The following is a 13160-nucleotide window of genomic DNA, read 5'->3' on the forward strand; positions in this document are numbered from 1 at the left end:
TCTATTCAACAGCATCTGCGCTATTTCCAATGCAACTTGGTTATTTCTCCATTGCAGGCTCCCATCCTTGTTGACCATTCCTATAGTTTCTGTACTCAGATTTGGATGACAGTCATTAACAACATTAAGATCTCTTTTTTGTATTGAAGAGGAGTTGACCTCTCTTCCACGCACAGACCTCTCTGGATGAGATTGCCCCAGCCACGGACCCTTCTGCTTTTCTCCTTAACAGCTCTTCCAGCATATCCATTTCACTGGATAGTTTGTTGAGCTGCTGGAATATAGCTATGACTGTCTCTGCTGTAAGAAGGTACCTATCATTTTAGCTAGGTTGGCTCGAGAGTCCTTCCAAACTCTCCACAGTTGGAAGATTAGGAGAGCAGGAATCCGAGAAGGGCTCTATGCTGATAGAAAAAGCCTCTCCTTCTTTACTATCCGAAGGCTTCTCTTGCTCTTCAGCAGAGAAATTTGGAGAGTTTATATCTCCTAGCTGCTCCAACAGGCTGAATCTATTTTCACTAAGAGGGAAGAGTTCACTTATGTTTCCAACGTTTAACAGGTCATCTATACTGAGTTGTTTTGAAGATTTGTAATAAGGAGTTGGCGAAGAGTCAGCATTTGAATTGTTTCTAGCCTTTTTCTTGCTTTTGTTTTTGTTGTTCTTCATTGTCTGCAGCGTCTTCAGATCACAGGCCCAGCAGTTTATTGTTCCTTATCATGTAAGCCTTCCAGAGGGGTTTATAACTTTAAACTCCCTTCGTCTCCCTTGTTCAGCAACCTTTCACATCAGGCTCAGCAACTGCCCAAGTTTGTGTAACAAGCACTTTCAGTTTTCAGTTTTTTTAACAATAAAACAATCTTTCTCTTGCTTGTAATTACCATGGTTGATAAATCTGGCTTCATCCCTGATGCATGGCTAAAGGCAATCGTGGTTCCAATCTACAAAAAAAGGTGAATGCTTTAATCCTTCCAATTATAGACAAATCAGTCTGCTTTCTGTAATGGGAAAACTGTATGCCAAACATTTACTATCTAAGCTTACCATATGGATGACAGAGAATCTTAGGTCTGGAACAGCTGGGATTCTGTAAAGGGAAAACCACTTTAGACCATTGTATAGTACTAGACCATTTGATTAACAAGTATATAAAAAGAAGCAAGACAAAATTATACGCTGCCTTCATAGATCTTAAAGGGGGATTTGATTCATTTGACAGGGAACTGCTATGGGCCAAACTACTACAACTAAATATAGATAAGAGACTCATTATTCTTATAAAAAAACTATATACTTCTACAAAATGCCAAATTAAATGTTCACTGTCAGGGAAAATAACTTCAAAAATCCCGTTCAATAAAGGAGTCAAACAAGGTTGTATATTAGCACCCTTTCTTTTCAGCTTGTTCTTAAATGATCTCTCCCCTTACCTTGAAGCTGTTGATGGCCATGCTCCTAAATTGGGTTCTGTCCATGTCCCTCTACTATTCTATGCAGACGACATGGTACTACTGTCCTGCTCCAAAGTTGGTTTAAGGTGTTTACTAAAGAGATGCCTTTCATATTTTATAAGAAATAAATTACTTCTAAATCATGAAAAATCAAAAATATTTATCTTTTCCAAAACTTGGAAACTATTCAAATGGACAATTGGAGACAAACCAATTGAACAAGTCAAAAATTTTAGATACTTTTAGGGTTTACACTTTCAGTATAACGCATCTTGGTCCGTGCAATGAAACTGAGTAATAAATAAGGCTAATGTCAATGCTTCCGCCATCTCCCGATTTTTCTACACCAGAGGCAATCAATTCATACCAGCTGCATTAAAAGTCTTCAAAGCCAAAGTAATTCCACAACTCATGTATGGTATTCCAATATGGATAAGCGCACTTAATGGCACTATCGAATGTGTTCAATCTAAACTTCTCTGAAAGATCATGGGAATGCTGCGCTGTGTACCTTATGCAGCTCTATGCTTAGAAACTGGGTTAAATTCTGTGGAATCTGGTGCGTGGCTTACGACAGTTAAATTATTGGCTGCATCTACATTACAATGTAGACCAAGGGAGCCTTATACAACAAATGCTCACAGAGTCAAATATGTCTAAATGGCTATCATACATTGAGAATAAAATAACTGCCATGGGTATCCCACTGGACTCATTGTTTATGCTCCCTTTTATAGGCACTTTTCAGATGATTAAACGTAGAGTCCTCAATACTGACACACAAAGGCTTTACGGCTTAGCCAACAAATCTTGTTCCCCCCTGAATTTTGAGATGCCCCTTACGGTAGGCTGAATGGCCCCATATCTATCTGGTATACAAGCACTGCAACAGCGCAGAGCCTTTTCTCGAGCAAGATTCAATGTAATACCATCAGCAATCTTGCATGGAAGATATAATAACATAGTATATGTGGATAGACTTTGCTACTGCAATTCTGGATGCATTGAAACTTTCGCATATTTGTTTGCACTGTTAAAATATTGGTTCAGATTATACATCAAGATCACTCTGGTTTTCTGCCAAGACAATACATGAGAAATAATGTGAGAATGATTATGAATGTACTATGAAACACATGGAGAAGTAAATGGTGTTGATTTTTTTGGACGCTGAAAAGGCCTTCGATAATGTTAGTTGGTGTTTCCTGTTACAGTACCTCAAGGAGATGAAAGTAAGTGAATAATCTGAAAGAATGATAAGAGTGATTTATAACAAACAAAAAGCGAGGATAAGAATTAATGGCAACCTGACAAATGATATTAGGATTGAGAAGGGGACAAGGCAAGGATGACCCCTTTCACCATTATTATTTATATTGACTTTGGAAATAATGAACGAAATAGTAAGAAATAATGACCGGATAAGAGGACTGACATAAGATACAAGCGTTTGCAGATGATTTGGTGCTTATATTAGAAGAACCAATGGAATCAATTGATCATTTAATTACCATTTGGAAAGAATACGGTGAAGTTGCAAGTTTAAAAGTTAATTGGGATAAAACTAAAATTATCTGCAAGACCTTCTGGAGAAGACGCAATTTAAGCAAGAAAAGTGAGTTAAATATTTAGGCATCCTCATGTCAAATAAAGCCAGTATGCTAATGGAAGACAACTATTTGAGACTCCTCAGGGAAATACAGAAAGATCTGGAAAAATGGGATAAATTACAGCTTTCTTTGATGGGCAGGATAGCTGTGATTAAGATGAATATACTTCCTAGAATTTTGTTTCTATTTCAAACAATACCAGTAGTATTAAAACAGTCCTTTTTCAAAGAACTGAACAAGGTGGTGATGACGTTTATTTGGCAAGGCAAAAAACCTAGAATACACTTGAAAGCGATGCAAGATTTTAAAAATAAAGCAAGTTTTGGCCTCCCTGACTAGGGGTCTTACTACAAGGCATGTATTCTAGTCTGGATTAAGGAATGGATGACGCTCAACAATGAAAGATTGCTTAAAATAGAAAGCCTAAAATAGATGGCTTAAAATAGAATTTACATCACACTAATGGATTTGATGAATGTGACTATGAGATATGACTAGAGTGTTTGCCAAATAGATTAACATTATATAGGTATTTCAACATTACCCACTTTGATAAAGGTATACCCGAAATGAGATGTAATATGCATGGTTCATTGGTGTTGATGGCATTTGAATTGCTTCCAGTAAACTGGATATTGAAAAAAGAATTTACAAGTTGGTGAAGAGCCTTTTTGGGGGGCACTGTACATCACGGTTGTTTGCTTCCTTTCAAATTCCATCCCGTGATCTCTCTATTTTGTTTGCATGACCTAAAACTTGTCTGGCATGCATATTTGTGGTATCAAAAGGTGAAAGAGCATAAGTATATTTCAAACCATCTTACCCGAAAATATTTGTTGGCTGTGTGGAAAAAAATTCGATGGCAGATACATGAGAAGATCCCAAGATGGGTCTCCCTGACTGAAGCTTTTACATACCCCTTGCCTGCACACTGTGCCAGTTTGCCCAAATCTGAAGACCTTTTGAGGCCAGATGCTACTTTAAAATCAGATAAAGAATTGAAACTTCGGGGCCTTACCCTAAATTGGTGGATGAGAATGCAGCTGGAATCTAGATATGCAAAAGACAAACCCCAGGGTTTTTACCTACAACAAACTAGTTTTGATAAATTATTGCTAGAAACAAATAAGTTGATTAAGAAAATGTATGAATTACTTATGCAATTGAAATTAGAAGTTTAAGTGATAAAAGATTCAATGGTTTAGTAGATGCAAAACTTTGGTTATAGTATTGAGACTGATGCGTGGACTCAAATATGGAAAAATAATATAAAAATTACTAAATCAGTTAAGTTTAAAGAGAACATTTATAAAATGTTTTATAGATGGTATACAACCCCAGAAGAATGATCACAGATGACTAAAGGAATGCCTATTAAATGCTGGAAATCTCATGATAAAGAGGGTAGTTCTTACCATATGTGGTGGACTTGTGTATTAGCAAAGGAGTATTGGAAAAAGATTATGAGTGGTTGCAGAAAATACTGAAGTCAGATGTGCCATACAAACCTGAACTCTTTTTGTTAAATATATTACCGGAATGTTTAGATAAGAAACAAAAACATATAATTATACATGTGATGACAGCAGCAAGAATTTTGTATGCGAAATATTGGAAAGTGAACCAGGTGTCAACAGATGAGCTGATTGAAAAGATTTTAGAAGTAGCTGAAATGGACATTTTATCAGAAAGAATAAAAGATTATGATGATTGAAAGCTGAAAGCGGTATGAAAACCACTTTATACGTGGACCCAAGCAAGAGACAAGAGAGACTCTGAAAGCATAAATCATAATGACAATTAGAAAACATGTGTTAAACAAAGGAAAGATGTATGTCTATTTGTAGAATTTGAATTAAGTGGCTTAAATTGCTAGAGAGAGTCTCTGTGCTCTACTGTTTCCCAAATGTCATAACCCACACCTTGTCCCATCCCTACCTTACCCTTTCTTATGGAAATTAATAAAAAACTTTAAATGAAGAAAAAAATTGCATGGACTCTCACATACTATTATAATCTGTTGGCTGAGAAAATACATAATGACAAAAAGCTACCATGAATTCAAAAAGCTACCATGAATTTAATAACGCTTTTAAATGAATTAATAGTAATCACAATACATTTGTGTGAGACAGTACTTATTCATTCTACAGAAGGTATGTTTGCTTATTTTTTATACCAAGTAATTTAACAAGATGGCTGGTGCTGATTTCAGAGACTAGAAGTCTGGTTGAAGCAATTAATGTTTCAGCCTTAGATCTGGGTCGACATCCAGCTTATTTTGGTATTCAGGTTTCAATGCAGCAAGTGCAGCAAATCCAAAATCCACAACGGGCCTTCAGCACTTGACAGAATAACTGGTGGGTGCTTACTTATCTTGACCTTAACCCAGCTTTTTAGTAGTACGTTGGCTCCCAGAAGAGCTCCCAGAATCAAACACAAATAAGGATTAAATGGCAATAGAAAATGTTCCTTGTGGTGAGAATTCTCAATTGCTCTGGATCCAGACACGGTGAAGGGATGCGTGACTGCTGATGGCTCTGGGGTTGGAAGCAGGGGGACCTCATCTCCAGAACATGCTGTCAGACCTCTGGGCACCTGTGTTGAGCTGCAGGTCTTTCCCACAGCTCCCACCTTCATCCAACTGGTACATTATAAAGAGCACCCTCCCTAACCGTTGGTATCAATTTCTAAAGGTGGGATGACACACGACACTCCGTGCCCAGGGGTAACTCCTCCCCCTCCACACTTACTAGGCTGCCCTGGATTGGTCAAGAGGGAGATGCTGGGTCTCAGTGAAACTCCTGGCCCCAGTGGCTGCCTTATGCAGCTCTGGACCTTCCCAGCCTGGCGAAGATATGGAAAGGGCCAGTGAAGCCAACAAACAGTCCCAGAAGGAAGCCACCAGCCCCAACAGCAGCTCCTTAAAGGTCCACAGCCCACCCCTCTGTTCAAGGCATGGGCATTTTTAGCTTGTCACTGGAGATGGGAGTTGGTGGGTGATGGGAGCAGATATGTGCACTGACTCAGGCCTCTCACAAGGAGTGGTTCTCCTTGCAGATAGGGAAGCAGCCTCCTGGGCTACGGCACCCTTGGGGGGGGGGCCTACAGCTGAGGCTGGCCTGGTGTCACCTACAGGGGCTCGGAGCAGGTGGACCCAGTTGGGGAGGCATGGCCACACTGCAGCAAGCTGGCTAGAAGATGAAGCCCATCCAGCAGCTGGCCTTACACAGAGCTGGATGAGACCTGGCTGCTCTGGAGACAAGCTTGGGAGTGGGTAGGGGAGACACAGGTGGGGGAAGGTGGAAAGCTGCCCAAGCTGCATGGATTTGCAGAATCCTTGCAAGAACTCCACGGTCCCCAGCTCAAAGGTTGGGAACCACTGTTCCAGAGCTCAGGCCAAAGGGTGTACCTTCTTCCTGCAACAAAAGTCCTGGAATAAAAAATATACATTGAGTGCTACTTCAGGATGCCACCGTTACAATAACTACTGGACTCCAACAGCTTACCGGAAACAAAGGCTGATTTCTCATTGCTTCTAAGCAGGTATGACAGCCTGCTTCTTCACCCACTCCTGAATCAACCTGTGGGCGATGGCTTGCTTAGGCGGCACCCAAAAGGAGAGGTCGTCCTCCTCCTCTTGGGAAGGATTTGGTGCCCTTCCAAGGGCTTGCTCCACCTCCTCAAGGCTGAACCAATTGGCAGCTTCTAGTTCCTGTCTGTTGATACTGATCTGGAAAAGGAAAGATGTAAAGCCAGCCCGAAGGAGGAGGAGGAGATTGGATTTATACCCTGCCCTTCACTCAAGAGTGTCAGAGCAGCTTACAAGCTCCTTTCCCTTTCCCTCCCCACAACAGACACCTTGTGAGGTAGGTGGGGCTGAGAGAGCTCTTTCCAGAACTGTCCTTGAGAGAACAGCTCTGACAGACCTATGGCTTGCCCAAGGTCATCCAGCCGCTGCAAGCGGAGGCGTGGAGAATCAAACCCGGTTCTCCCAGATTAGAGTCCATGCATTTAACCACTACACCAAACTGGCTCCCAAGGAGTGTCATAATGAACACCAATCTAGTGCTGTGGTTAAGATAAAAAGGCAATCTTAAGACTGCAAGTCCCCAAAATTCACCAGGTGTCCTATTCTCCCAAACAGCAATGTAAGATAACAATACTAATGTGTCTTACCAAGCTGCCATAAAGATGACTGGAGATTATGCAGCACTTTGAACAACCCAAACTCACTATGTGAACACTGGCTTGTATCCAACCATGCTGTTCAGAGGGGGCAGCAATTTTTGCTGATTTCTACTCCCCACTGAAGCCCACTGAGCCTGCACAATCCCACCCCCCCATTTTGTCAGCAGACCATCAGGAACAACGTAGTGGGAGTCTTCATCAAAAGGGAGGAACAAATAAAAATCAGCATGCCCTTAAAATTTTGCATGTCAGTCATTTTTCTTAATGTGAACACTTGCTGGTCACTAGGTGTATTACAAGAATAAACTATTCATGATTTGGTGGTGGTGGGAAGTGCCATTAAGTCACAGCTGACTTAAGGGTGAGGTTTTCAAGGCAAGAGACATTCCGAGGCCGTTTGCCATTAGGTGCCTCTGGGTCACAACTCTGGTATTCCTTGGAGGTCTCCCATTCAAATAGTGGCCAGGGCCAACCCTGCTCAGCTTCCAAGACCCGGTATGATCGGGCTAGCCTGGACTACCAGGTCAGGGTGGTTGGCTACATAGTTGGGAACAACTACCATGTGGTCTTTAGTTTATAAGTCAGTCGAAAATAGAGACTTCATAGGACACCCATTTCACCACAAATATAACTGTCAAGGAGCCTAGGACTTAAACAGGTCACCCTCGGAGTGAGCCCATGGACTTAGTTTAGTGGGCAATGTTGGATTATTGTGCAAATCCCATCCACAATCTAGATTCAAGTACGGCTGTCTGCAGCTTGAAGTCGTTTTGGAAATAATGGAAAGTTAACAATTATAAATGTTTTAAATATTTAATACTCCTATCGTTCCCCACAGTTAAAACAATATTTTTGTCATTCCCCCCCCACTAATAATCTGTGAGTTAGTTTCCTCTTTCACAGTATTTCTCCTAGATTCCCACCCCCACCCCCACCCCGGAAACAGCTTTGCAAGAGGATGGGAAAGCTGCAGTGGTTTTGTAATATTTATTTCTTTGCAATTATACAGAGAAAGCCCATGGGAAAGGAAGTCGTATGCCAGCAAAGAAGGGCTACTCTAAAAGTAACATTAGTCCACCAAGCAAGACCACCACCCTTTACAACCTCCCCAAAACAGCTTCTTGGTGGCCAGCTCTAAAAACTAACAACGCTTCTCTCTCTCCCAAATAGAAAAACAAATCCTTTCCTTTGAGCCACACTCCAATGCAGTTTAAATGACATTTCACAATGCGCTTTTAGATGAAAAATCAGCAAGCTGTGAACCATTAATGGCCATTCCTATTGGTCGTATTCACTGACTTTGGGCCAGTCGCTTTCTCAGCCTACCTCACAGGGGTGTTGTTGTGAGGATAAAATTGGAAGAGTGGAGTCTAAGTAAATAAAATACTGGCAGGCTGTGTGAAAGCCTAGAAAGAGGCACACTTGAGGCCAAAAAGTAACGTTCCAGCATTGCGCAAGCATCAAGTCTTGTGGCTACGTAAACAAGAAAATGTACTCCCCAGCAATGCTCCCTCTAAGCTGTGGAGTCCTGTGAGCAAAAATTCTACTTTGTGAGCTACTGGCATTAAAGTTGTGAGTGAGCGATTTGGCGACTGCATAAATTAGTTTGTTCTGGAGCCATCCTCCCTGAGCTAAGACAAAAATGTGTGAGTCAGAGGCTAAAAAACTGTGAGCTAGCTCACACTAACTCCGCTTAGAGGGAACACTGCTCCCCAGCCTCTTTACCACGAGGACTCTGAAATGGCTAGGTGGAGAACACAGTAGGATTAGGAGATGAAGCTCAGTTTACCCAGAACACAACTCTCAGTCTTGCGTACAAGAAGATTAATGAAACTTACTTGTGAAAGACAATTGTTCTAGATCAGGAGTTCCCAACAGGGTGCCTGCGGGTACCGTGTCACCCTCAAACACCTTTCCTGGCACCAAGTGTTTTCAGAAAGTGAACGGAGCCAGGTGGGGCTTCTGCCCAGCAAGGCTTCTGACTGGCCGAACAGATTTATAAAAGCATTGCTTTGGCAACAGCTGCCAGCATAGTGCAAGGATCCTCACTGTGTGGCTGCACGTATGCTGCAGTGCTGTCTGCGCCTCCTGCGGCAGCCATTTTGTGACTGCGCCCACCACACCATGTCAGAATCCCTAAGGTGCCCACAGGCTCAAAAAGGTTGGGGACCCCTGTTGCAGATAAAACAAGTCAATGGAAATCCAGTAGTCGCCAAATCAAGCACAATTCACCACCCCCAGCCCCGCTTCTTACCTTGCTCTTCTGTGGGCACACCGTGGCATGACAGCCTATCATTAAGGAGCTGTTTGGGAATGGCCAGTGCTGAGAAGCAGAATACCAGAGAGACTCGACTTCTAATCCCACCTCTTCAGCCACTTCCCGTCTGACCGTCTCTTCCAGACTCTCACCTAGGAACAGAACGCTGGGCTTGACATCCCTTTTAAAGTGCTAATGTCAAGTACAGAACCTTATTTTGTTCCCTGATTGCCAGTTTACTGGGACATCATCATAAAAACTGTTCTGGTGATGTGGATCGTACAGACAAGCAGATTATTCCTTCTGAGGCTGGCTCCGCACAATTCATTAGAAGGTCTCCATTTCTCCCCATCAGATGTTTTCCACTAAATCTAATCTTAATTTTCAACTAATCTATGAGTTTTCACACACTCTTCCTTTCGGCACTTGTGTGCCTGTATTGCTTTCTTTTCTGTTCCACGTGTGCTTTGCTCCCTCTAGTAGTCACTTTGATATTACAGTGCTCTATCTGGGAAATACCCCAGAGATACACTGATGTAATATCGAAGCGACGACTAGGGGGAGCAAAACACATGGGGGGGGGGGAGAAGCAATACAGGCATATAAGCAACAAAAAGAAAAATGCGGAAAAGACCCCTAACTAATCTGAGAGCCAGCAAGGTGTAGTGGTTGAATGTCAAGACTAGGATCCAGAAGGCCCAGGTTCAAATCTCTACTCTTGTCACAGACAGCTGCTAGATGGCCTACGGCAGGTCATACACTATCAACCTAACATACCTCACAGGGCTGTTGTGAGGAGAAAATGGAGGAGGAATGTGATGTAAGCTGCTTTGGACCCCCACTGTGGAGAAAGGTAGGGTACAAATGATGTACCTATAGCAGCACATCAACACCAAATGACAAAAATATGCTGACATGGGATTACACAGACAAGGAGTGGATTGCTGATCATTTTAACTTTTTAAAAAGATGCTCTCCTCCATGTAAATACAGAAGAAATGAAAATTCCTCTGGAAATCCAATTTCCCTTGGTGGAACTGATATGCATTTCTAAAAGCAATGCCCCAGGTGAACTACAGATCTGCATAAGCATGCCTCAGCATCGGTCTTCTACATGGGGGAACATGTTACAACCCCAAAAGATTTTAAAATAAATGCCTAAATAATGATAAATCACATGTTTTGCACATATACAATTCCTGTTTCATTCCACAGTCATCTCCCTTCCTCTTCCATATGCAACATTATAATCTATCAAGGTATTTTAAGAATTTACTCAATTGTATCCATATTTGAGATGACTTTGAAAATAAGTGCAATATGTCCATGAACAGTTCCTTGACATCTGCAGTGTTCATAAATTTTGGCAATCACACGTGATGCCATAAGCATGCCAGTTCCACCTCCCACAACTCACAGAATATTCCTAGTGCTGAGTGAGCACCACACACACACTACTCTGTGGCACATAATTAAATTGTGCATCCACATCTATATCAAATGGAATCAACATGCTTCCTTACCCATATCACAGAAGCCAGACAGAGCCGTGTACATCCCTTTAGGAAATGATGCTTGCCGTACCAGAAGACACCGACTCCCATCAGATACCAAAGTAATAACCACTGGAGACATCTAAAAATTGCCCCCAAAGCACAGTAAGTCAGATGGCAGCCCGGAGACCAGCTGACCACTATGCAGAATTCAAAACAGCAAGTCAAACCAGAGTCCCACAGGAATCTCTGTGGAATGTGTAAGTCATGTAACTGACCTGCATTATGGCACCCACTTAGCATTTTCTGGCTTTTATAGGCAGAGATTGGAGCAAAATAATGAGAGCTGGGATTCTGCTGAGGACTGTGCTGCAATCCTGCAGTCATGGTCAGCCATAGAGCCTTTGCCAGCCAAGCCAAGGACTCGGGGCCTTACCAGATGTGTGCTGGGAGATCAAAGTTCAGAGCTTTTGATTTAGTTCAAAACCCAATTTAGATCAAAAGCCACACCACACAGAGAGAAGGTTTTAAGACTTTCCCTGTGCCATTCTCCCAACTTGAGATGATGGTCCAAGGGAGCCACCCTTTTCCCCACTGGGCTAAACTGCCAGAGTCTGATCTGAATCAGGCCACTGCAAAAAAAAGTTGCTGAAAGCTCCAAACACTCTGCTAAGGCCCTAAATTCCCCACATTGCATCAGCTGCCGCCGCCGCCTCCTCCTCCTCCAGCTGTCAGCTATGCTGCCATGGGGGTTGGGGAGTTCATTCTGTGTCTTGTTAATTGTTCTTGCATTCCTATCCCTGCTGCTATGCCTTTGCTGAAACGCTTATCTCTACAGATGTGCGGGAGGAGGTTGTGTTGTCTGGAGGGCTCCTATGTACCGTGAGAGACTCCTGGTTCTCAGATGTAGCCACCTAACGGTTGCCTGACTTGTCCCATGCGAGGAGGGTCCCTAATTGGCCAATGCAATGGGGGGGTGCATACGAATACCCTATATCCTATTATGCTCTAGTGGCTGTGACCATTTTAAACAGTGCCTGTGTTACTGCATCTATAGCTTTGCAATAAAAGTATAACCATTCCTGAATGCGTGTACTTCGTTGTTAGCTGTGGGTTCTGACACCAGCTTGCCACCTAGTGGTGCATAATGCTAAAAGAGCTAGAATGTTAGGCTGCCACACAATCTTAGGATCTCCTGGCTATTTTATTTTTTATTACTTTTCTCCTCCTCCTTTGCACACCTGACCAACCTCCTCTTACAGCTGTATGTGCCTTAAAGAATGGTGCCAGATGCATACATTTGGCAATCCCTGAAGAAATTGATGTTCTTCTTGCTGTCAGCAAGCTGCCATTATGTGTTCTGGTTCCCTGAGTGTGTTCCCTTCCCCCCCCCTTGCATTCTGTTGTATTCTTCACATTCTTGTATTGTAGGTGCCTGGAACAGCTCAAGGTTATCCAGCTGGTGTGGGAAAGTGAAACTCTGTTATCTGCTGGCTCGTTAGTAGTGTCTTTCGCCTGTGAACTAAGGGTCTGTTTTGAGAACGGCAAACCGTTACATTCCCATGTAAGTACCTGTCAGTGCCTTCCTTATTCGCGCCGGCAGGAAAGGGATCTATTGGTTATAACTTAGTTCAAAGTTCTTTTATTATGTTACCCTCTGGGGCATGAGCCCATTCCTAACAATTCTCTTGTTCCTGCTTCTTTCAAACGCTTTGGAATAAATCTTGCTTTAACCTTTAAACGTGGATTTATTTTGGAGTCATTGGAGATTCAACATTTTGTTAGGAATCCTCTTTCCCAATCGTCCCGAATCTGATCGACATCATGAGCGGGACCGAGGGGAATGTACCTACCACGGTGCCTACCACGGTACCTACAACAGAGGGGGACTTGTTCGACGTCCCGGTCACCTCTGTGGCCCCACTGGTCACTACAGCGCCTATCTTGGTGCCTGCGACGGGAGCAGAGGGGGAAACGGTGCCTCGCCCGAGCTATTTACAATGGCCACCTCCGACCCCGAGCCACTGGGGTCGGAAAACGCTGACGACTTGCGAGGACTGGACGAGGTTCGACACCAAAGGCACGAGAGAGACGTACTCCTACCGAGGGAGCGCTCTTCGAGACAGCCTGGGTGAGCGAGAGCAAAGGCTTGGAAGATAC

At 42.9% G+C, this 13160-nt stretch overlaps 1 protein-coding gene across 2 annotated transcripts in view; it reads right to left on the reverse strand.

The window, feature by feature from the left end:
- Nucleotides 1–497: 497 nt before the first annotated feature.
- Nucleotides 498–13160, reverse strand: part of NUDT13 (nudix hydrolase 13) — a 21880-nt gene continuing 9217 nt past the window's right edge. Inside the window, exons 6-10 of one of the 2 annotated variants that reach the window (XM_015428141.1) lie at nt 11031–11142; nt 9505–9659; nt 6569–6792; nt 1043–1085; nt 498–939 (exon numbers count right to left, since the gene is read on the reverse strand). In XM_015428141.1, coding sequence (XP_015283627.1) covers nt 6598–6792; nt 9505–9659; nt 11031–11142 — 462 coding nt within the window. In that variant the 3' untranslated portion in view covers nt 498–939; nt 1043–1085; nt 6569–6597. Of the gene's footprint in view, nt 940–1042; nt 1086–6432; nt 6493–6568; nt 6793–9504; nt 9660–11030; nt 11143–13160 lie in introns of those variants that run through there. The other variant, XM_015428140.1, reaches the window with a different exon arrangement.

This window comes from Gekko japonicus, unplaced genomic scaffold, assembly GCF_001447785.1.
Source record: "Gekko japonicus isolate JY-2015 unplaced genomic scaffold, Gekko_japonicus_V1.1 scaffold1385, whole genome shotgun sequence".
Classification (NCBI taxonomy): domain Eukaryota; kingdom Metazoa; phylum Chordata; class Lepidosauria; order Squamata; family Gekkonidae; genus Gekko; species Gekko japonicus.